Source organism: Psittacula echo (genome assembly GCF_963264785.1).
Source record: "Psittacula echo genome assembly, chromosome: Z".
Taxonomy (NCBI): domain Eukaryota; kingdom Metazoa; phylum Chordata; class Aves; order Psittaciformes; family Psittacidae; genus Psittacula; species Psittacula echo.
Genome location: NC_137742.1, coordinates 70,766,231 through 70,791,023, shown reverse-complemented (window position 1 = coordinate 70,791,023; position 24,793 = coordinate 70,766,231). Strand labels below are relative to the sequence as shown.

The following is a 24,793-nucleotide window of genomic DNA, read 5'->3' as shown; positions in this document are numbered from 1 at the left end:
GGAGAAGCATAGAGATTTGATTCTACAGATTTTTTCAGAAGTACACAAAACACACTTTCTTGTAAACAAAAAAATTTACGAAATCAACTATTTTGTAATGTAACTTTAAATAGAGCAATTTTTTTTTTTTTTTTACAAGTGAACAACTTTTACTATGTACACATACTTAAATTCCTGTTTGAATCTTCTTCTGTCCATACTTCTGTGTAATACAGTATCTTTCTGGCTAGCAAAATGTCAGAGAAAGTAGTGCTGTCAGTGGCTGTATTAAGAGGGTGTAGGGGTTTTTAATTAACCTTTTAGGCTTCAAAATAAAACATAGTATTTTAGTGTGTTTTAAAAATAATAATTGCATGTGTTGTCATTTGGCATACTATCTTATTGTAGAAATTGGAAAATAAATGGAATGAATAAAATTACAAAGTTCACACTTTGCAGTCTTCACTAGACTACACGAAATTACCTCACACATACATACCTATAGTATTAATTGCAGAGCAACAACAGTTTTTTGCTGTATTTTCTTTATTTACAGCAATTGTTATTATTATTTTTGCTTAATTAATGTCTCAAACGATTACACATTTTGTTGGAAATCAGCAGTATTTCTTATTTTTTTCCAGATGAATTGCTAAGCAGTTTGACCTTGTCCCAGAGTTTGAACAATTTCAAAGAGGGCTTTATAACCCTGCATCTGTACTCCATCAAGCTGCAAGAAATCTGGTTACCAGCTCTAGGTATGTTCTAAAAATCCAGTGGAAATGTGCACAGTTACAACTTAAACTGCTCTTTTCCTATGGTAAAAAAGAGGCAGCTTCTTTGATAAAGGAACTTCAACAACAAACTGAGCCCACAGCACTGTAAGGAGCACACTTTTTTAACAGCATCACAGACAAAAGTGGGAAGTCTTCTACTGAAGTATCAGGAAACGAAAAAGGAAGAAAGGGAAAGGGTGAAGCCTGGCTCCACCCTGGGATATTCTTGTTAGCTAATATTCACTTGCTATTGCATTTTTAATCTAAGACAAAGTTTTGACTTCCTTACAAAGCATAAATTATGCTCATAAATTCTACTTTACTACAGTTTATTTTGCATTTTCAGCTCGAGATATCACAAGTAGATTAATATATTTGTCAGGCTGGCATGCTGAGATATGCTGAAGATTATAATGATAATCAATTAGTCTTAATAATGTATCAGTATCACAGCCATTTTGCTGGATGTCTAACTGATCCTTACTAGCTTAAATAGTCAAATTTTCAAGTACACAGTAAAACCGATTATCAACCCTGTCAGCTGAGAAAGTTCTCACAGTCTCAGTATCTGACTGAACCTTAGTCCACAGAAATCAACATAAGCTCAGGCTGGATGACTCTGGTTGCCAATCTTATCATCCAAACTCTATGTATAATCTCTCCACGCGTTCATTCTGTGAAACAAACTTTTAACCTAGCCCACTTTTTATCTGGAAAACCCCACTTCCTTTACCCTCCTTCCATTCTTTCATAAGCAAGACTTCACCTATCCTCAGTTTCTTTGCTTCAGTTCCTCAGTGTATGTCTGGTGAAATGCTGTTTTTCTCTCAATAACTGCAGCCTATGACAAATTACTGATCCTCAAGATGTGGATTCTATTATTTCCATGATAATTCTTTCTACATGGGTTGTCGAAGTCATAAAGGACGAGTACAGATAGTAGATCTATAATACACAAAAGGACAGTCACACTTCCAACTGAAGTCCTGCAGCTCTGACCATATAGCAATGATGAGAAGCACCTTCATGGTCACTTTGTGCTCTACAGACAATCCCCTTCCCTGAATTTCCATCAGGCAGTTCCTGTTTCACATATTCAGGAATACACCTTAACCAAGTGTTATCAAGCCAAGAAAATCTGTATTTTCAACTTTGGCAAGATCTGTTCTGCACATGGAAACACAAACAACTGCAGGCCAGAGAAAATGGTGGTATAAGCCCATGCTCCCTTCTCCTCTGCCATGCCCCAAAGCTCCCACAACTGCTACAGCTGCATTGTGAACTCATGTTCAGATACTGTGGACATGAGATGAGCTGAACTCTGCAGACCAACATACCCTTGAATGCACCCATGCAAACCCTAGCAAAGTGCAAAATCTGAAGGGGAAAATAAAAAAAAAAAGAAATTTGTGACCACTGGAAAGGTAATTTGCCACTTTGACATAGTAATTCTTTATAAATGCTATAGAGTAAAAACTAAAAATAAAAAAGGTGAATCAGAACAAATACTTGTAAAACATGAGAGCTACATCTCAAAGGTACAGTTTGTAAATCCTACTGAAAAGTAAGCATGAAAATGGGAGATAGATGTTTGAGAATTTGGCCTTAATGCAGAAATAAGTGCCTAATTTGAGATCAGTATCTTATTTGAAAAAAAACCCAAACCCAAAAGAACAAGATAAACCAAAGCAGCTTCTGCAAACACAGTCAAGTGCTAAGAAGTTTTCCAATTTCAAGAACTAATTCTGTTTCTCTATATGGCCTATGAGACAGAAAGCTTAATTTCTAAGATGTTCCCTTCTATTTATATTGCGACAGCTTTCTTAAGGCATCATCCAGTTCATTCAATTCTATGGCCTAGAACAGGCAATCAATCCACAGGCATAGTTGCTTAGTTACGCTTCTACAGCATCTAGAAACGCACATGCATTTTCTGATTTTCTCTCAAGTGCTCTCCTGGACTCCAGGACAATTCAAACAGCACTCTACCCAGTCTGCCCAGTAACTGTCAATTCTATAAGGAACACTCTGCAGCACATACATACACTGACTTTCATACTTCTAACCACAGGTATTTTAAAGTATGTCAAAAACTTCTTGTACTTTTCCTAGTGTTATGGATAAAGGTTTTGAAAATTTTCATCTATGTATTTCCAGCACTTTTATAACAGTCCCTGTGAAAAACTCGTAGAGCTCAATCTTCACAAAAACAAAGATAGAGGTACATTACATACCATAGTCAGTGATCTTACAGGATACTAAATACAGCTCTTTCAGGTTCCGGCCTTCTTTGGCAATCACCTCCACACATCTGGAAGACACATATAGTAATATCACAGTTAAAAGACAGTAGGTCATTTTTAAATAGCAAGAGCACAATCCACAAGTGTAATGTACTGTGTTTCAATTTCTTCATTTTGTGAGTTGTTCCATAGAATTAATTGAAAATGCATATGGATACATGTATATACCAGAGAAAAGTATTATTTTATATTGAATGCTTTTATATCAATATTCCCATAAGTCTTCAAATATGTGAGTTGCTTGAAATATATACAGACAAGTCATTTGGAAAATAATACAAATGTGAATTTCCACTTCTTTATTATTGTGTAACTTTGGAAAATTTATATTGCAAGATTTAAGCTTTGAGAGTTTTCTTTCAGGGAAGAACTATAAATTCACAGTAATTAGGATAAAAGATAAGAAAATGTAATTTTAAATTCATGTTTGTATTTCCTCAGTGATTATTGCAGAAGTCATCAGGTCATGAAATGCTACATGCCACTGGTGTTCCAATATGTTGCTATAGAAGCTTGTATAGATGAGAAGAAAGCTCATTTATTTGCCTTGTCACAACTGCAACACCTAATGGTTTTTTTTGTTAAATCTCCTTTTTGATTTCTTGCAAGCAAGAAAATTATTATGAATTAATTAATGTAACAAATGGATTACTGAAATAAAATAGGACCTTACTATATACTTATGACCGAGTCTATATTAATCTTAGTTTTTAAACTGAATTGTTTATACTGTGTCACTCAAAAATACAGTTCATAAAATATATTTTCAGTCACATTCACGTAAATGCACCACTGTTCATTTACATCATTTACATCAGCTAATATGACATAGAGGGATTAAAAAAAATGTATTTTATAGGATAAATTGTAAGAATTTTTCCTACCTTACACAAAATTAAATTACTGGATGATTTTGGGAAGAAAAAAAAAGTCAAAAACAAAAAACAAAAAGCAATTTCTGAATTTCTCATAACTTCTGCAAAATGCACCTACATCCTCAGGGACCTTTTTGTTCCACTTACCACCACCACCAATTATCTTCCAAGCTGATTTAAATGTTCAGGTGGCCAATTTTAGATTTTAAAAACAACCACCTAATTCTGATAGCTTACAACAGCACAAAAATTGAATGATAGCCCTTCATATCTATTTGTCCCCTCTCTGCTTCCTTCTTCTAAAATCTAGAATGAAAATTCACTACTATTAATAAAACAGCATACCTCTGATAGAGTACCTTAATCATAGTTCCTTAATCATAGTTCCTTTAACACTATTATAAATTTTCAACCCTTGAAAATTGTGAAAGTCTAATAATCTAAATAATTAGATTTTTCTTTTTTTTTTTTGTTTGCAATTGGGAAAAAGTTGCCTTACTTTATCAATACATAGAAAAGTAGAGAAATATTTAAAATGGTAATCCCTGACATGGAAGAAAAACAGGGTGAACCTCCAGATTCTCTGCTTGTTTAAATCCGCACCTTCTCTGCTAAGAAAATTAGCAAGCATGACAATTATTTTTCTTTGGAAGTTACACCAGGACTATGCTGTAAAGTATAAAATAACCTTAGAATTATACATTTTCATGAGGTTGTTTCCCTAAAATCAGGTAAGACTTAGAGCATTAAAAATATTCTATGTATGTGAAAAACTTCTGTTCCAGTAAGATACGATTTTGAACAAGATACTAATTTTGTTATCTGGCTTATTGAGGTCAACTAGGCCATGAGAAATAATTTTAGTAGTAAATAATTTAAATAATTATTTATTCCAGAAAAATACATCCTAATAATGAGATTTTGTTGCTAATATTATCAATATAAATAATCAGAAAAAAATAACGTGTTTTATTAGACAGTATGTTCACTAGGTATTTCAGCAAATATGATGTAATTGAAAAGTGAATGGAAATTGCAGTTTAAAGAAGCTTTCATGAATTCTTATCACATATATAATTTAACAGAGTGCTGAGATTATAAAACACTTCTTACCTTGGATAAAAATTCTGAAGCTACAAAAATATTTTGAAAATTCTATCTAATGATTCCACAAGCTTTTAAATTACTTCTGATTATTTTTAGTTACTGAGAGATAATTAATTGAAAAAAAATACAATATAGCTATCAATGTATAGCAGTATCACCACAAGGCAGTCGAGATGACATGAAAGACTACCTAATTTTCCCTACAACTTCAGTTACACAAATTTTCAATCAATTGGTGTCAAATTTGCACATAGAAGTATCCGCATGTGCATCCTCTGGCATGCCTGCATACTTCAGTCTCAGGATGATGGTCGTTCTCTGGCTTCAAACACGATCAGTTCAACTGTGAAGAGGAAGTTCTGGCTTCTGTCCCCAGTCCTGTAAGGGTGCCAGTACATTTTACAAGCTTGTCTTAACAAATGAAGAGTGCCAGAAATGTAGTATTTGAGAATAAATTTTAGATGTCATGAGTCACTTGATTCCAGGAGCAAAGAACAGAAGTATTTGCCTGCATGACCTTAATAAGTATATCCTTTAATCCCTCCACCTAGCGCCAGCTCTAAGGGTTAAAGTTTTTTCAAGTGGCTTGAGTGACTCCAATGCCGTTCTTAGTGACATCTTAAAATCTAAATGAAATACTGTCCACTTTCTCCTAATGGGAAAAGAAAACCTTCACAGTCTTATCTATTTCCATTAGACAGGAAAAAAAAAAAAAAAAGGGCAAAAAAATGTAGCTTTGACTGCCTTATTTCTTCTTGGGTGTTTTTTGAAAATATTAAAATATCTTCATATCTTAAAGAATGAGGTAATAACACATCTAGTTTGGAGAAGAAAAAATTAAATATAGCTGAAATAATGATTTTTTTTTTTATCTGCCTTCTGTAACTTGCATAAATCAATCATGTTTCAGTTTTAATTTCTATTATCCTTTCTATAGATCATCCCCATGTAAATCAACTTGCAGAGACAGAAGAAACACTTCATATAGCCTCATTAGGCTCTGCTCTGTAGAGGGTCACGCAACACATAATTGCTAGTAATAACTGATTTCTTTATAAGGAAAAATAACAGTAGTTGCGTATTTATTAGTTTTACTTTTTAATCTTTGTTAAACATGACAGCAAAGAAAAAGTTGAAAGAATAAAATAAAATAAACCTTTTCTACACAGCAAGAATCAAGTCATGCTGATTCTGTTGTAATAATCTACCAAAATTCCACCAGATTATTGTCATATGTATCTTTGGAAGTCTTTATATTTACAAAGAAGCCTAACTTTAAAATTATCAATATAATACTGATAAATAAGAGAAGCAAAGTTATTATTTAAAGCAGCAGCAAATGACAAAAGTGAGCACAACACGTAACTGATCGCCATAAAAGCTGGGGACCAACCCCAATCTGTCAGGGAGCTAACATGTTGCCTCTTGAACATGGTAACAAAAGCTGTGTGCCAAGGCTCACAGCTTAATCTCTTAACCCAAGGTTACTGAACAGGCTTTTATCAGCTCATCCTACTAATTTTAATAACAAAAAGACATGCAGCATCCAGATGAAGTTGTGAAAGTTAAAGGGATGCACATATTTCTTTTACATTTTTTCTCCAAATGTATTAAAATAGAAACATTCTTCCATGCAGAAAAGTATTTTCACACTCAAACCAACTTATTACAAAAATAAGACAAGGTTTCATTTGCCAAGGAATAAAAAAATGAGCTTATAATTAGAGCTTTGATAACACACAAGTCTGGACCAGAGCTGTCCAAAGCTAACATCTCTTCACTTCCTACTTTATGAACGAGTATTATTTTGAACCATATAAGACATGAAAATACAGAAACTGAAAATGCAGACTACTTATTTTATGAAATTAACTATTATTATTAATTATTATAATAATATAGAATTATAATTACAATAATATTAATTAAGCATGAAAATAACGTCTAGCAAATTCTTATGCCAAGCTTTCCTTACACCTACTGAATAGTCTATGCATGTTGCCCTCTGACAGACTGACATGGAATTCAGTTTCATTGCATTCAATTCTAAAAGTAAGAAATTAATATCACACATTATGAAATTTACAGTGCAATCAGAAGCAAGAAAAAGGCAAAGAACTGAAATTCATTTCACATAAACAAGCCAGTCGAACAGTGTTTCAGAAACAAAGAATATGACCAAAACCATATCTATCTATTGTTAACACAAAACAGAGTTATAAGATCACAGGTGTTTGTAAGGCAACTAGAGATTGCTCAGCTGTCATGGTGAACATATCAACATTCCAAAATCCCAAATTCATTATGCTCAGAGACTAACAGGCTTAAGATTGTCTCTTACTGCTATAATTTCTAAAAATTTCTTCCTACTTGAAAAGCTTAGCAAATATCAAGAAGGAAAGGGTATAACTGTAATATTGCTAAAATTCCAGCAACTCAGATCAGGGAAAAAAACTCTCAATTTGGGTTACAGAAACTATGGAAATTTGTCTAGTAACACGTACTTGTGTCATGGTTTAACCCCAGCCGGCAACTAAGTACTACAAAGCCACTTGCTCACACACATCCCCTCTGATGGGATGGGCAGGAAAATCAGAAAAAGGTAAAACCCACGGGTTGAGATAAGAACAGTTTAATAGCTGAAGCAAAGTAAAATATAGTAACAACAATAATAATAGTAATAATAATAATAATAATAGAAATAACAAAAAGAAAGAGGAATAAAACCCAAGAAAGACAAGTGATGCACAATACAATTTCTCACTACCCGCTGACCAATACCCAACCTGACCTGAGCAATGATTGGTCCCTTCTGGGTAACTCCCCCCAGTTTATATACTGGGCATGACATACTGTGGTATGGAACACTTCTTTAGCTGGTTTGGGTCAGATGTCCTCTCTCTGCTCCTTCCTGGCTTCTTGTGCTCCTCCTCACTGGCAAGAGCATAAGAGATTGAGAAGTCCTTGACTTACGATAAGGATGACAAAGCATCCATGTTATCCACAAGCATTATTCTCAGATTCAAGCCAAAACTCAGCACCCTATCAGCTACTAGAAAGAAGATCAACTCTATCCCAGCCGAAACCAGGACAAATTTACTCCTCTTCCCACTTGGTCTATATACATGACCAGGAAAATTACTTGTGCATACAAAGGCTGACTGGTATAAAGCTTCTCTGCAAACAAGTCTCTTCTTCAAAGTAACAAAACTGCATGTTTGAGACAGGTATGTCTACTGACAACTTCAGATTTAGAGCCATCTTGATGGCTCCCACATAGAAAGTTTCTAACTTTTCATGATGTAATGCAAAATGTAAGAGCTTAGAAATAACAAAAAAGTAAATAGATCATTCAAAATCCTGTATTTTCTTTTCTCATCCAACTGTTACCTACATTCTTTGACTTAAATGAAACTTAAGGTTAATGAATTAAATTATGCAAGTTTCTACATGTAAGAAAAGATACAAAAGATCCCTGAATCACAGAAAATAATTGTCTTTTCTATACACATACACAGCTTTTATGCTTTTGGTCTAATTCTAAAAACATTGGAAAATCATATTTGTGACAACCGAAAGGAGCTAATGAGAAAATATGACTACAGTATTTGTGGTATAAGTGGTCCTGGGAGACCTCGTTACAGTCTGAGCTGCTTTTCAGCCCTGAGTGAAGCTAATTGCAGTTGCCATACACTGGTTAAGAGATCACAATTTGAGGGTGTGAGTTTCAATCACTGTAGAGCTGTAAAAAATCCCAAACATTAACGCACTCCCTTGATAAGATTCAAAATGAACATCAAACTGTTTACATGGCTTCTGGCATACATTTCTCTTTAAGCAGTAGTGAACACCTTACTAACCTTCAAAACATAACCAAGACCATTACTGGGAAACAAAAGAGAGCTTGGAAAGAACAAGAACACTAAAATATACAATGGAAAACCAGAAACCTTTCACAAAGAAATATATGGAAGTCCTCAAGAATTAGGGTTTCAAAGGTTAATTCATGCAGAAAACAGCAGCTGCATATAAAATAACACTCACAGTCACTGGTTTTGATGACTTAGACATTCCTATGGAAGGCAGTAATGCAGTATAATAACCAACTGTCTCCCATAACAAAACAAAACCTCTCACCACAGAATCACACACAGACTATTCAGAAGTAAATGCAATCTGAGGCCTCCTGCACTCAAGAGGGAATAATTTTAAGGCTAAAATAGAGAAGAACTCACATTCCACTGAGAGATCAATAAACTCTTGTAAAACCTCATAACAATAAATTATGAACTTCACACAGTGATGGATACATATTCTTGGTTCAGGATTCTCTTTTACTGACCATTTAATTCACATTATGAACAACGTATCTCTTTCAAAGTCTTGTTTTCTAATACTTTATACTAGGAAGAGGTACAATACTTACTTGTCTTTCAATTGTCTTGGTACACAGTTTTTATAGCCATTTTAGCAAACCAATCACATTCAAAATATGTATTTTAAAAATGTTTTTAATTTGAACACCAAGAACTGCATCTATAAGAAAAAATGTTAATCACAGAGCCAGCAAAACAGGGTAAGACTTTCAATCAAAAACACAAACTGAATTTGAAAAGCACTTTTTGTCTCAATCCAATATGCAAAGTGTCAGTAGTTACACAAGTTAACAGCAATTATCTTACAGCAGTCATTAAGTTCTGATTAGCAGGGAGGTATTATTTAGAAAATCAATGTAACTTAAAATTTGGTTTACCAAACAGTTTTGCCACTTACAGCACAGGAAAACAGATAAGCTTTTTTTTACGCTGGGACTCACAAACTACAGAGGCAAGGGCAGACAAATCGCAGTGTCTGTTTGTGCTGTGAGCTAGTCAGATACAAGCAAGCTCCACTCAGAGAGCTACACAGACAAACTAATCAGCACTATGCTTAAGCTGTCATGCCCTGTCTTCCAGCAATAAATATCTATTTTCAAATATTTATTCATAGTCTTATCTAAAATGAAATGCCCTTAAAATTCCTATTACCCTGACTGCATGTAAATCCAGCAAGCTATTAAGCCAAGAAAGAAGAGATCTAGCAAATTATTTAATTCTACTGCCATTTTCATGTAGTAGTGTTCCAGGTGGCCTTTGGTTCCTTTCTGACTTGGAGGAACTAGATACCATGAATGGATTTAACAGAAATGAACAACTACAAAAAATAACTTGATTCTAAACCCCTCACAGATCTGATTTTCCATAGCTAATAATGTTAAAATCAAGAAGACAGTTAAATTGTATATTTTATTATTGTTTTAAGAACTTTGAAATATTCTGAAATGTTTCAAGGTGCAAGGTCCTACACCTGGGTTGGGGCAATCCCAGGCACAGCTACAGGCTGGGCAAAGGAGATTCAGAGCAGCCCTGCAGAGAAGGACGTGGGGGTGTTGGTCAATGAAAAAATGAACATGAGCCGGCAGTGTGCGCTCGCAGCCCAGAAAGCCAACTGTATCCTGGGCTGCATCAAAAGGAGCGTGACCAGCAGGTCAAAGGAGGTGATCCTGCCCCTCTGCTCTCGTGAGACCCCACCTGGAGTACTGTGTGCAGTTCTGGTGTCCTCAGCATAAGAAGGACATGGAGCTGTTGGAACAAGTCCAGAGGAGGCCACGAGGATGATCAGGGGACTGGAGCACCTCCCGTATGAAGACAGGCTGAGAAAGTTGGGGCTGTTCAGCCTGGAGAAGAGAAGGCTGCATGGAGACCTCACAGCAGCCTTCCAGTATCTGAAGGGGGCCTACAAGGATGCTGGGGAGGGACTCTTCATCAGGGACTGTAGTGACAGGACAAGGGGTAACGGGTTCAAACTTAAACAGGGGAAGTTTAGATTGGATATAAGGAAGAAATTCTTTACTGTGAGGGTGAGGCACTGGAATGGGTTGCCCAAGGAAGTTGTGAATGCTCCATTCCTGTCAGTGTTCAAGGCCAGGTTGGCTGGAGTCTTGGGTGACCATGGTTTAGTGTGGGGTGTCCCTGCCCATGGCAGGGGGGTTGGAACTAGATGATCTTAAGATCCTTTCCAACCCTAACTATTCTATGATTCTATGAATTCAGATGAGAGATGAAAAGCCTCATCTGATACAGCACTTTAAATACAGTTTCTTCAATTCATTGTGGCAACTTATCTACTGTTGTAAGCAAAACTAAGGAACTGTTAGCTACCAGCAAGCCAATGCACATTTCTTAGCAAGCATTATACTTTGTATTATACAAACATACAATGGCTTCCTGCCTGAACTGTTTCAATTGTGCCTTTCCACTGGAAAACTGGTAGGGTATTTACTTTACAGGTATGATGCAGCTGGATTACTCTGCAATATTAGGATGCTGATATTGCTTACATACAGGTTTCTTCTTCACACAGTTAATGTCACGATGGCTTTTCCTAAGACAAGCGTAAAGGTAACTATCATAATGTTACCTACTTGCAAATGCAGAAATGTACAGATTCTGAAAATGATGACTGCTCAGTAGCTACAGACAGGATCAGGAGATGGCAAATTATAGATTCTACTTCTACACACATAAGCAAATCCTTGTGAATTCAAACAAGATACTTGGTGTCCCACTGCCTCATTTTAATTTACGTAAAGTGTATGGCAGTAGAGGGTGTGGTAACGTTCAGATCCAGAATGAGTGTTCCGGCTGAATCTTCAGTTTAGGATGCATCTGTCTGAAATGATTAGTAATTGATGGAGCACATGGAAAGAAATTCAAAGACAGACCACCATGCATGCTGCAATTTCAGACAAGCTCAAGAAGAAGTGACATTCATGAGAATGCCTAACTTATTGCCTCCCAGTACAAATCACACAAGCACATGCAGTATCACAGTTGCACTGTTTCTTGCATGGAAAGAGGGCTTTAAGCAGGGGCAGTTTTACTTCTTCCTGGCCTTTTAGACATGATATTTACAAGCTTCAGGCTCCAAGATTTTTCCTGGCGTTAATAGTGGCCTTAGTTTTGATAACCTTTTTTTTTTAAGTAGTCTTGTGCCATCTCATTAAGCTATAGTATATAAAGTTAAGAGTATTCATAATCTACTTGGTTTTACTGTACGCAAAATAGCCTTTTCGCAAAATAGCCTTTTTTTCTCAAAAAAAATTAGAAGAAAAAAGTTTCCAAGTTTAATAGTAAAAGCGAGAAACAGAAACTGTACTACTGTGCTCTAACTTCCAAAAAGTGTTCTTTAGACTCTCCTTTTAGAATGCTTGGGCAAACTTCAAAATACTTCCATAAAAATGAAAAAACATCACCTGATACTTTAAAAATAAAATATCCAGTGCATATACAGCTCTGTACTTCTTGATCTCAACAAGGACTGCACACATGAAAAAAAGATTTCACCACATTCACTGCCTGGTTTTCATACCAGAGAGGTTGCTGTGCACTTCACTGAGCTTTGCTCATAGGCAGCTAAACCAATCTATAGATGTTTACCCTTTCAATCCCCTTTGCATCACTTTTCTCTAATTCAGATAAAACCCTACCCTCTACCAGCTATTCTTTTATGCATACCTTTAAAGACCATCCTGTCTTGAAATGACAGCACAGATCATGGCCAGTGGGTGATGTGGAGTGAGAATGGACTTCATCAAAGGTCTTTTCCAAAATGGAAACACACTCTATAAATCTGGGGTTTTGTTGTCTGATAAACAGAGGTAATTGAATGTTGATAAAGACTTGGTTCTGTAAAAGCATAAAATCTCCATATAAGTCTGAAAAATATTCTCAATTCCGTTCTTGGGAGCAATAGTATTGCTAAGAGTTATCATGATCTAAGTTTATAAGAGATGAACAAGGTTTATAGGGAGAGGTAACCTCTTTCATTAGAAGTAAAAAAAGCAAAGCCTTTTAAAGGACGTAAGGAATCTTTCTGCAAAACAGTCCTATCATCAGATCTGATCTTTCTCCTCTGCTGCTGAAGGACATTTAACTTTACAAAGAATTCTATTATATAGAACAATGATAGAGCAGAAGAAGAGCCAAGATAATCAATGAGGAAAAAAATAAAATCCTGTACTCATCATAATTCATATATCTTTGGAATTCATTTGGGGTCCAATTCTCTTTATACTTTAGGAATTATAGTGAGTTGGTAGATCTGTTACATTTATTTAATGCTGCTGATGTTACTAAAACTGATGAAACAAAAAATTGAGCTCAATACATTGTTGGACAAATGCTATAAAGAAGAGAGATTAGGGAATGTGAGCAGTAACCGAGTTCTACAACTCTTAGTCAAGGCCAGTATCCTGAGGTCTCACCCAAAGGGCAGCATCATAGCAAAACTTGCATGCGCAATTATGTGTATTTCATAGAGTTACCAGAGATTTTTTTAGTATACAAATTTTAATGTACAAATTATACAAATATTGTTATTTTCATAGAATCACAGAATAGTTAGGGTTGGAAAAGACCTTACAATCATCTAGTTCCAAACCCCCTGCCATAAGCAGGGACAGCTCACACGAAACTATGTAACCCAAGGCTCTGTTCAACCTGACCTTGAACACTGACAGAGACAGAGCATTCATAACCTCCCTGGGCAACCCATTCCAGTGCCTCACCACCCTCACAGTAAAGAACTTCTTCCTTATATCCAACCTAAACTTCCTTGTTTAAGTTTGAACCCGTTACCCCTTGTCCTGTCACTGCAGTCACTGATGCGTAGTCCATCCCCAGCATCCTTGTAGGCCATCTTCAGATACTAGAAGGCTGCTATGAGGTTTCCACTCAGCCTTCTCTTCTCCAGGCTGAACAGCCCCAACTTTCTCAGCCTGTCTCCATACGGGAGGTGCTCCAGTCCCCTGATCATCCTCATGGCCCTCCTCTGGTCTTCTTCCAACAGTTCCATGTCCTTTTTATGTTGAGGACACCAGAACTGCACACAATACTCCAAGTGAGGTCTCATGAGAGCAGAGTAGAGGGGCAAGATCACCTCCTTTGACCTGCTGGTCACGCTCCTTTTGATGCAGCCCAGGATACGGTTGGCTTTCTGAGCTGCGAGCACGCACTGAAGCCGGCTCATGTTCATTTTTTCATCGACCAACACCCCCAAGTCCTTCTCCACAGGGCTGCTCTGAATCTCTTCTTTGCCCAACCTGTAGCTGTGCCTGGGATTGCTCCGACCCAGGTGTAGCACCTTGCACTTGGCATGGTTAACCTTCATAAGGTTGGCATCAGCCCACCTCACAAGCGTGTCCAGGTCCCTCTGGATGGCATCCCTTCCCTCCAGCGTATCAACCGAACCACACAGCTTGGTGTCATCGGCAAACTTGCTGAGGGCGCACTCAATCCCACTGTCCATGTCACCGACAAAGATGTTGAACAAGATTGCTGCCAACACCGATCCCTAGGGACACCACTCGTTACTGATCTCCAGCCGGACAATGAGCCATTGACAACAACTCTTTGCATGCGGCCATCCAGCCAGTTCTTTATCCACCGAGTGGTCCACCCATCAAATTGATGTCTCTCCAATTTACAGACAAGGATGTCATGGGGGACAGTGTCAAACTCTGCACAAGTCCAGGTAGATGACGTCAACTGCTCTGCCCCTGTCCATCAGTTTCGTAGCCCCATCATAGAAGGCCACCAAATTGGTCAGGCAGGATTTCCCCCTAGTGAAGCCATGCTGGCTGTCACCAACCACCTCCTTGTTTTTCATGTGCCTTAGCATGCCTTCCAGGAGAATCTGCTCCAAGAGTTTGCCAGGCACAGAGGTGAGACTGACTGGTCTGTAATTCCCCGGGTCATCCATTTTCGCCTTCTTGAAAATGGGGGTTATATTTCCCTTTTTCCAGTCGTCGGGAACTTCACCTGACTCCCATGATTTTTCAAATATGATGGACAGTGGCTTAGCAGCTTCATTCGCCAGCTCCTTCAGGACCTGTGGATGGATTTCGTCAGGTCCCATGGACTTGTGTATGTTTAGGTTTTTAAGATGGTCTCACATCAGATCCTCTCCTACAGTGGACCTAAGGTCTTCATTCTCACAGTCCCTGCGTCTGCTTTCCAAGACTTGGGTGGTGCGGTCAGAGCATTTGCCAGTGAAGACCGAGGCAAAGAAGTCATTAAGAACCTCAGCCTTCTTCAAATCCTGGGTAGCCAGTTCTCCCGATAGCTTCCGGAGGAGGCCTATGTTGTCCCTAGTCCGTCTTTTATTTGCTACGTACCTATAGAATCCCTTCCTGTTATCCTTCACATCCCTAGCCAAGTTTAATTCTAGCTGAGAATTTAATTGAATTTAATTTTTAGCTGAGAAAAAAACCTCTCTACCTATTAAGATCTCAAAAATCTTGATTTGCCGTGAAGCACTACGTAAATCTTGGTCAGGTTCTTAGAAACTTCACTTTAACCTAGAAAGAATGTACTGAGACAGCAATGACTTTTACAGAAAAAATGCTAAAAAGCAAATTTCAGAACATCTTCATGAAATGCTCATGAATTCCTATCCATACTGCCTTCTGGCTAGCACTTCTACTACTGGCACACTGCTTGGAGAAAACAGCAAAAGAAAAGCTTGATAGTACTGTCTATGCTTTGTGCAAACTCAAATTGCCTCCTCTTAACTCTGACAAGATACTAGCAAAAATATTTATTGGAAAGTGAAAGAGCAGTATTTTTATGTGTCATAATCTTAGTAGACTGACAATTATATTCTGTAGCTACAGATTTTAATACCTCCTAATAATGTAAGAAATTCACCTAGTATTATTCAGTTCTTAAAAGTACTTAACAGAATAACTTTTCATGTTCTCTTACCAGAAAATAATCTGGCTAGACAGAAAACTAGGATATATTGTACACTTTTAATCTTCAGTGAGAAAACATAGCAGTTTACGGTAGATGGAAATTTCACAACCAAGCAACTACAAATCCAATGAAATGAAGAAGACGTTTGTTTGTGTTCCTGATTTAAAGTATCACCAAAAAAACATCATTCAGAAAATTAGTCTAAATTGCTGTTGCAAGTAGAAATACAAAAGTTTCAAGGGTAGGTTAATTCATAGTTAAAATCTGTAAACCAAAACTAAACTTTCAGTGATATTATACGTCCATCAAGGGCTTGCATTTTTACATGGCATGTACGTAATTTGTAAAAATCAGCTTTCTTAACAGAGCTTGAAGATAATGCACAGTTCCCTGGAGAGTTATGCAGCAACAGAAACTATTTTTAGCACCCCGAACATCTTTACAGAATTCAGAAGTCCAAAAGCTCAAGAAAAAAATTAGCTTTATATAACATAATGAGAGATGCTTTACACAGTAAGATAGAAGTGAAGAAATTTTTTTCAGTCCTTTGTGTCCTAGGGACCCTTAAGTCTTCTTGAGATGGTTCTGATTTTGTTAGGGCATTGAGCATGCTGGTGATTATTTATATTTGGCATGCCATAGCACTGCTCATGTTTTTATGAAAGAAACATCACCTACTGTTATCTGCTTGCACTTGCATCTGCAGACAGTGTTGTCTCATTGGCTACCCCAAACACTATATAGTTGTTAAAAAGCGAGACACCAAAAATAAGAGAAAGAAACCTAAGAACAAGTAGAAGGATTTTGACTGATATTTCATGGGTTTGATAATTTTTTTCTTCCTAATCTATCACAAGCACTTAACAAACAATCACACCCAACATTTTATATCATCTTCTAGCTGAGTTCCTCTGTTCATTGATGTAAATATCCTAAATCTTGAAAGTCTAAGTTTAGATGTCTTTAAGGCAAGCCTCAGCAAACTTTGCACTGAAACAGAATGAAAATAGTCATCTAATTCCTTAATGGCATCTCAGCTATGGCAGTGATTATTATGTTCTGTGCAAGACAATCAGGAACAGCTTCAAATGATTTCTTAAATTGATCCAGCTGGACCCACAAGGGTGCAACTGTCCAAACCATCAGAAATTATGTAGTCAATTAAAATCTACATATTCAAAAAGTGAAGAAAATTTCCAAGATATACTTTTGCCTCTCTGGAGAACTCAGGCAAGAATTCAGTGATATATTCATAAATCATTATAGGTAACTATCATTCCACAGAATTTTTAATAAAGCATTATTAATAAAATACAAAAAAAATCTATAAAATAACAACTGCAGATCTGTCTTTCCCTACTTTCCTTTAGTAATACATTTAAATAAAGGTTAGAGGAAGCCACATTTATTTAATTCACAACTTTAAACATACGCATTTTCATTCTAAATATATTGCATTAAAGTAATAAACATTGCTGGTGGTTGAAGCTTTCCAAGGAAAGGGCAGTGTTACCACATTAGTCTTAGCTTTAAAACTTGTCAGTCACTTAAACCAGGTCAAACAGAGTTGGAATTGCCAGCCTCTCTGCGCAAGAAGTCATTTCTGTATAAAAGTAACACAGGGACATTTCTTCACTCACCAGGGAAGACAAGGAAAAGCAAAGCAACTAGTGAGTGCCTTGACAGAAACGGGGGGGGGGGGGGGGGGGGGGGGGGGGGCAGGAAAATGTTACATATTTTCCATATGTGCAATTTTGAGAAATCACAGAAGGAACAGTACTAAGAAGGCATAAGCTCACTTTACACTTTTATTTCCAGACAGCCAAGCAACTCAGCATGCTGATGGTCAGCTGGAGCAAACATGTCCACCATTCAACACAGCCTTTCAGGTTGTTAAGAAATGAACTCAAAGCAGATACTGTTTGCTGAAGTTGTTCTGACACCTATTGTGTTCAGAATTTCTGTGGCTGCCACCACATTTGCTCTGCCTCATTAGATAAGCTGTAAGAAGAAATCTCTAAAATAACATCAGCACATTCTGTACTTTAAGAATAAATACTGTGCCAGAGGATACCCTGTTTTCAGTAGCATCCACTGTGTACTAAAATATTCACAATGTGAAATATCTTTACTGACAAAGATAATTGGAAAAGATTATGCTCTCACTCTCTTAGTTCTGATTAAATCACTAGTTTTCAAGGTTCACATCAACCTCAAGCAATTCCCAGATTATTGGCAGAACACATTACAGAGTTTGTTAGTCATTGTTACAGTCCAGTAACATAAATTCAAACTGTCATCTGGATAAAAGCCTTTTTTATATTCTTACTAACCTGCTTGTATCTAAGACAGATACAGGTGAATTTGAGTTTCTTTTTGTCTTTACATTCCAAATTTACAGGAGGACTGAAAACTTGTTTTCTAAGTGCAGGATTGGAATTCCATTTGGAGTTGAATGGCCAGCCAAAGCAATTCACAGCAATGTATTCACATTAGATTGAAAGATGAGTTTCTGCTTGTTTCTCCAATTTCACTTTTTGTCTGTTACTTGTTACTTTCAGTACCAAGTCCATAGGATGAGTCTGGTTTAGACAGAACAATCCTCCCCACGGAAGAAAATTCACATTTCTCCATAAATCATAAATGCAAAATTCTTTGCCATGACAAGTAGTTTTGAATCTGTACCTTGGTACAGAAACAGTATTAGACCTTCAGACTGGCTTGATGACAGGTCTAATTACCTCTGCTACTGGTTAGATGGAACTATTGACAAGATCTTAAAATACTTCCTCTACTAAACACCATAATGTTCTTACAGAGATATGTTTTAGTTAATACTAGTCTCAGACATACCAGGAAACATATAGGTAGTAATAAGGCAGGCTAAATCTGTTGCTTGGGGCCATAAATGGAATGAATTAGCATTATTTAACTGCTTGAAGATATCAGTTCCTTCTAAAGCAAATAAACAACTACCAAATTGTGCCACAGAAAGAAGAGCCAGACTCTTCATATTCCCATTCTAGCCAGTTGTTACACAACTGCATTTAAGTTTTCAGTAAGGCAATTCCATTAATAACTGGAATTCTAATGCTTCTTTTTTATTTCAGCAACTGGGATTAATCCTAGATTTAGGAAAGAGTTCACTTCTGGCATCAGGATGAATTCTTCACATATGTGGCTGTACTTCTATTCAGTATCTCTACCAGTTTAGTTGAGAAAATGATGACAGTAACTCTGCTTTTCCTCTCAAGAAAAAACAAGCAGAGTATCAGCAAGCAGAGTTCATACACCTTGAGATCTTTCTCCGCAAATGATTTTAACGTGATCATCCTCTCCTATTTACTTGTTTGTGTGGATCTGGCAGAATTGATCACCATATCCTAGGCACCCAAATATGTAATTTTTTTCATCATCATGATGAAATAAAGTCTGAGCACCTTCAAGTTAACTCCATCCTCTCTAATATACTGACTAAAATTTACCTACTCTGTGGTGGGGTTTGGGACAGCAATGAGACTTAACCTAGATCAGAAAATCAAAGTAAGAGTACAGGTTACATACATGTCAATGGAAAACCAACATCATACGCTTTCCTGAGGTTACTCAACCAATTATAGATGAAAACAGACTAATAGAATCTGTAACTTGGGCTGTCACCACTCACGTTTTTCAATTTATCGGGTTATCAAACTAATAGGTACAAAACCACATTAAGCATTTGTATCTATACCTTTAATTTGTAATTCAGTCACCATGAAATACATTTTATACCTCCAGCTTGTAAAGAAGGTTGTGAAATATTTGTTTCCTACAAATATATTGCTTACATATTTGAATATTACAAAGTAAGATTTTCAGAAACTTTCAAAACGGCAAATAGTACAGAATGTGACTATTTCCTAACAGAATTTTCCTAATAGACTTTTCCTGAGTCCTTAATACAGTTAGTATTTTCACTGACAAAAATTATAATTAATGAATCTTAGCTGACAAAGATTCCCTCCCATTGTTTGACACAAAAACAAGAAGAAAGACATGCTCACGTTAAGAGCACTGGCTTAGCAAGGTACAAGAAGGAAAAAATCTTTGAATCAGGTATTTCTATTTCACTTGAATGACATCCAGATGAGACTTAACTTGCTTCACTAAAGATTAAGACAGTTTTGATTACATTAAAGAGTCAGCTACTATCATTGCAGCATTAAAATTAGGGTACTACACATTTAATAATGTAAATAATAAGCAGGCATCAATTTAGATAGAAATTATAATCATTATGATATAGTTTGTGGCCTTTAATGCTAAGTTTTTCAGATAAAGATTTTTGTACGTACTGTAAATATTTCAAGGTTGAAATGCTAGGCCTTCAAAGATGTATTTAAAAACATTTTAATGCATTAATATTTCTAATTAACAACATTGATGAAAACATACCACATAAAGAGTATCTGCACATTTTTCTATACCTCTGTTAATGTAGGATTTTTCCATTTAGCCCCATATGGGGCTATTAAAGGGTGAGCGGGCCCTGCTGATCACTCCCTGACTCTCCAGTCTACGGATCAGCTTATGGATGGGAATCAGGGAGTCTCGGTTGGTGCGATACTGCCGCCGGTGCACTGTTGTGGTTGCGATTGGCACTTGTTTAATTTTGACCTTCAGCAACCCCACAACAGAAGCATCCTTTGAGAGACCAGGCAAGGTGGACAGCTGCTCAATTTCCTCTGTCTCCAAAGCAGCAATACCAAAAGCCCATCAGAACACTTTTGGGTCTTTGAAGTACCCTCTCCTGAGGTAGTCTATGCCGAGGATGCATGGAGCCTCTGGACCAGTCACAATGGGGTGCTTTTGCCATTTCCTCCCAGTCAGGCTGATCTCAGCCTCCAGTACAGTCAACTCTTGGGATCCCCCGTCACTCCAGAAATAGAAATGGGTTCCACCCCTTGACAGCTTGATGGCATCAGGCTACACTGTGCACCGGTATCTACTAGAGCCTTATACTTCTGTGGGACTGATGTGCCAGGCCATCTGACCCACACAGTCCAGTAAATCCAATTGTCCCCTACCTCCACCTGGCTGGAGGCAGGGCCCCTCTAACAGTCATCACAACATTGGTCACTTAAGTCTTGTAGAAGGGGATTATTCTTCTTTATCACAGAAGCTGGAGTAAAATCAGCTCTTCCGCTCCATCTGGGAACCTGCTCACCAGAGACTGAAGCCGAGGCTTTCATGGGATGATCATCCTTGACCTTTGTTCTCCTCTTCAATTCATGCACCCGTTCCTCCAAAGCTGAAGTAGGTTTTCCATCCCACTTTGTCATGTCTTCTCCATGATCCCACAGGTAAAACCATAGGGTGGCCCATGGTGTATGCCTTCTATATCTTCTCTCTCGAACAATAGGACGTCTTTTGCTAATAGCTGAGACGTGTGTTGGTACATGTGAGGAGCTGGATAAATCAGATGGATCGTCCCTCAATTGTCTGAGATCCTGGGACAGTTTTTCCACAGCTGAGATGATGGAAGGGGTGAGATTGTCTTCGAACTCTCGGAGTTTGTGAATCATTTCATCCACTGTTGGTGTTACTATGTCACCCCAGGTTACTGTTGCCAATGAATGGGCATATGATGACAGTGCATTCCGTGTAAATTTCCGCCACATGGGTCGTGTACATTCGACTTCATCTGGATCTATGGGTACATCCCTGTTATTTGGCTTAATGTGACAGATCATCTCTACAATGGCTGATTCCCTCAGAGACTGGATGCCTTTCCCAAGAGTAGTCCACTTGGCCGAATGACTCATAACATTGTTCTTGTACGGAAACCTTTCTTTCACAGATGGCAAGAGCCGCCTCCAAAGACTGAGGGACTGTTTCTCTCTTGCAATTGCTTTGTCCATTCCCCCTTCTCTAGCAAGTGATCCCAGCTGCTTGGCTTCCCTACCTCCTAGTTCGTGACCATCGTCCCCATTGTCCCAGCATCGGAGCAACCAGGTGATGATGTGCTCCCCTGGTTGACGGGTAAAATCTTTTCGCATATTACCACAGCTCGGTAGAGGTCCGAGGTCGAGAAGTCACCTCTTCTTCTTCTTCTTCTTTGTCATGTGATGATGACTGCTGATCAGATACTGGCCCGGGTGGTGAGCACATTGTTTCTTTATCTTGCTTCATCTTTCTTGCCTCTTTTTTGCTTTTCCCCTTGCATACAGGGGCAACTGATATTGGCACGAATTGGTCCTCTGGTTTAGCTGCAGTGATTATCACTGTGGTCGGAGTGGCTGCAGTATCTGTTGTTGGGGTTTGGGTAGCTGCTGTACTTGTCGCTGGGGCTGGTGTAGCTGCTGTGCTTGGAGATGGAGTAGCTGCTCTGTCTGTTGCTTTGCCATCAGATACAGGGACAGTTTTTTCCTTTTGAAGGTGCCGAATAGTGTTGAACAGGGCTCTGTAAGCATAGGCCAAGCCCCAGCATGTTGCCATGATTTGTCCCTCTCTGGTAGGACCGGTATGACAACACACCTCATTTAAGTGTTTTTACTAATTTTTCTGGATTTTGCACTTGTTCAGTGGTGAAATTCCAAAGCACTGGAGGGGCCCACTGGCCTTAGATACTTGCCCATGCTATCCCACACACCCTGCCACTCATGACTGTCCAGCCTCGGGGAAAATCGTCATCTAACCCTAGACAAGGCCCAAACCCAACTCTGCTTAACGCTTGAGATCAGACAAAATGGTTGTGGGTAAAACACACCCTGTATGGGTGCCAACATGGTGATCCCCATCACAATAGGCAGGCAGGTCTCAAGGGTACCTAAAGGCCATTCAAAACCTTCATAACTCTCAAATGATGCTGTAAACAGTCTGGCGGGGTGGCTGAGAATGTAAGGGAATGCCTCCTTCACAGGTTGACCACCCAAGGAAGGGAAAAAAAGATGTGTAAACTTCTATTATATTAAAAAAAAAATTCTATTATATACCTCCCAAAGTATAGAGGTGATGACCACACTGGGAACGCAAGCCATATCAGTTTTATGATCAATGAGTCTCTTGTATTACAAGTCATTACCATAAAGTACAGTGAAACAAGAACCTTTGCCCAAGGCCCCCAGCCAATGAACACTAACACAGCAAATACCAGCTGTAAGTAAGGTACGACATGCTGAAACTGTGAGATCAGGAGCAACAACTTTGAGAGCCAAGAAATCAGCATTATGATGAGTGACTATTAATCCGAAACAATGAATACTTATCACAAATACGATTAGACACACTCCAGTCAGATCTGTCGTTATCTCAATTCTTCATGCTCCACGCTGGGTGCCAAAAAGAACTGTCGTGGTTTAAGCCCAGCCGGTAACTCAGAACCACGCAGCCGCTCGCTCACTGCCCCCCACCCCATTCCTCCCCCCAGCTCCTGGAGGGATGGGGAGGAGAATCGAAAGAATGTAACTCTCACAGGTTGAGATTAGAACAGTCCATAACTAAGGTATAACACAAAACCACTGCTGCTACCACCAATAATAATAATGATAAAGGGAATAACAAGGGAGGAGAATACAACTGCTCACCACCAGCTGACCGATACTCAGCCTGACCAAGCAGTGATCTAACCCTTCCGGGTAACTGCCCCCAGTTTATATACTAGGCATGACGTGCTGTGGTATGGAATACCTCTTTGGTTAGTTTGGGTCAGGTGTCCTGTCTCTGCTTCCTCCGGGCTTCCCCTCTTCCCTGGCAGAGCATGAGACTCACAAAGTCCTTGGTCAGAATACACGTTACTGAGCAACAACTGAAAATATCAGTGTTATTAGCTCTGTTCCCAGGCTGAAAGTCAAACACACAGCACTGCACCAGCTACTAGGAAGGAGAAAAAATGACTGCTACTGCTGAACGAGGACACCGGGGTATAAGTATACGAAACCAATGCCAATGGTATTACAGTAGCATACTGTGTGCAGATACATTGTAGAGAGAGGTTTTACAGGATCTACTTCCACACCTTACTATCACGCCCTAAACAGAGCACTGCCACCTTGTGTATATAAATTAGACATATAAAATGTGAATATAAACCAGTCCAGAAACAATGCTCCTTTTCTCTGAAGCAGAAATCCCATGAGTGTGAATACAAACTTTTACATGTCAGGGATAGATACCTTTGAACTCATACTCTGAAGACAGCACAAAGAGCTGCAACTAATATAAAAGTTGACAAGTTTTGGAGCGCTTGCTTAGCATTCATCAGAAATAATTTGAAAAATATATGCCTTTCAGTCAGTCTGACTCAGACATTCTGTAAGATTTTACAATTATTAAAGACAGTATGAATCTTCTCTTCACAGACTTCCTTGATTACAAAACCAGATAATTAGCTAATACCAATAGTAACAGCAAATAGTAAACAGTAATAGTAATAATATATAGTTAACAGTGAGTGTTAAAAAAAAGGTAGCCCCTCTTTTAAAATGAATTTTAATTAATCTTATTTTGGATATAGACAAAAGTTACTAATGGGTAATTTAGAAGAATAGTGTTTCACTGACAGGGATAAACATAAAAAGAATCTTAAAATAATCCATAACACTTTATTACTCTAATATGCTTTAGAGTAATAATCCATAGTCTTCAGCATTTTGATGTAAGAAACTTAAATCACGTTAAGCATATGCAAGTGAGAGGGACATCTAACTGAAATCTCAGTACCTTTTCAACTGAATCCCGATTTGAAGACTTTTCTGTCATTTAGTAACTTCATGTAGGAATAAAGAAACATCCATAATTCTTGCCTGTCAGCTGGCATCAGCTATCATAACTACCATCACATTCTGAACTATTTTCACTCTCCTTCAGTATTAGAAATTATGAAATCAAGATCTGTTCCTGCACAAAATACTGCAGTGATTACAGCAATCTCAGATCTTGGTTTCTTGTGTGTCTCTCTTGTAGGCAGCTGGAGA

At 37.9% G+C, this 24,793-nt stretch overlaps 1 protein-coding gene across 1 annotated transcript in view; it reads right to left on the bottom strand.

Annotated features, from left to right (window-relative positions):
* Positions 1-2,981: 2,981 nt before the first annotated feature.
* Positions 2,982-24,793, bottom strand: part of FBXL17 (F-box and leucine rich repeat protein 17) — a gene marked incomplete at its 3' end in the record, with an annotated part of 196,769 nt that continues 174,957 nt past the window's right edge. Inside the window, exon 7 of the mRNA XM_080638340.1 lies at positions 2,982-3,066. Within this exon, the coding sequence (XP_080494466.1) occupies positions 2,982-3,066 (85 nt within the window). The remainder of the gene's footprint in view (positions 3,067-24,793) is intronic.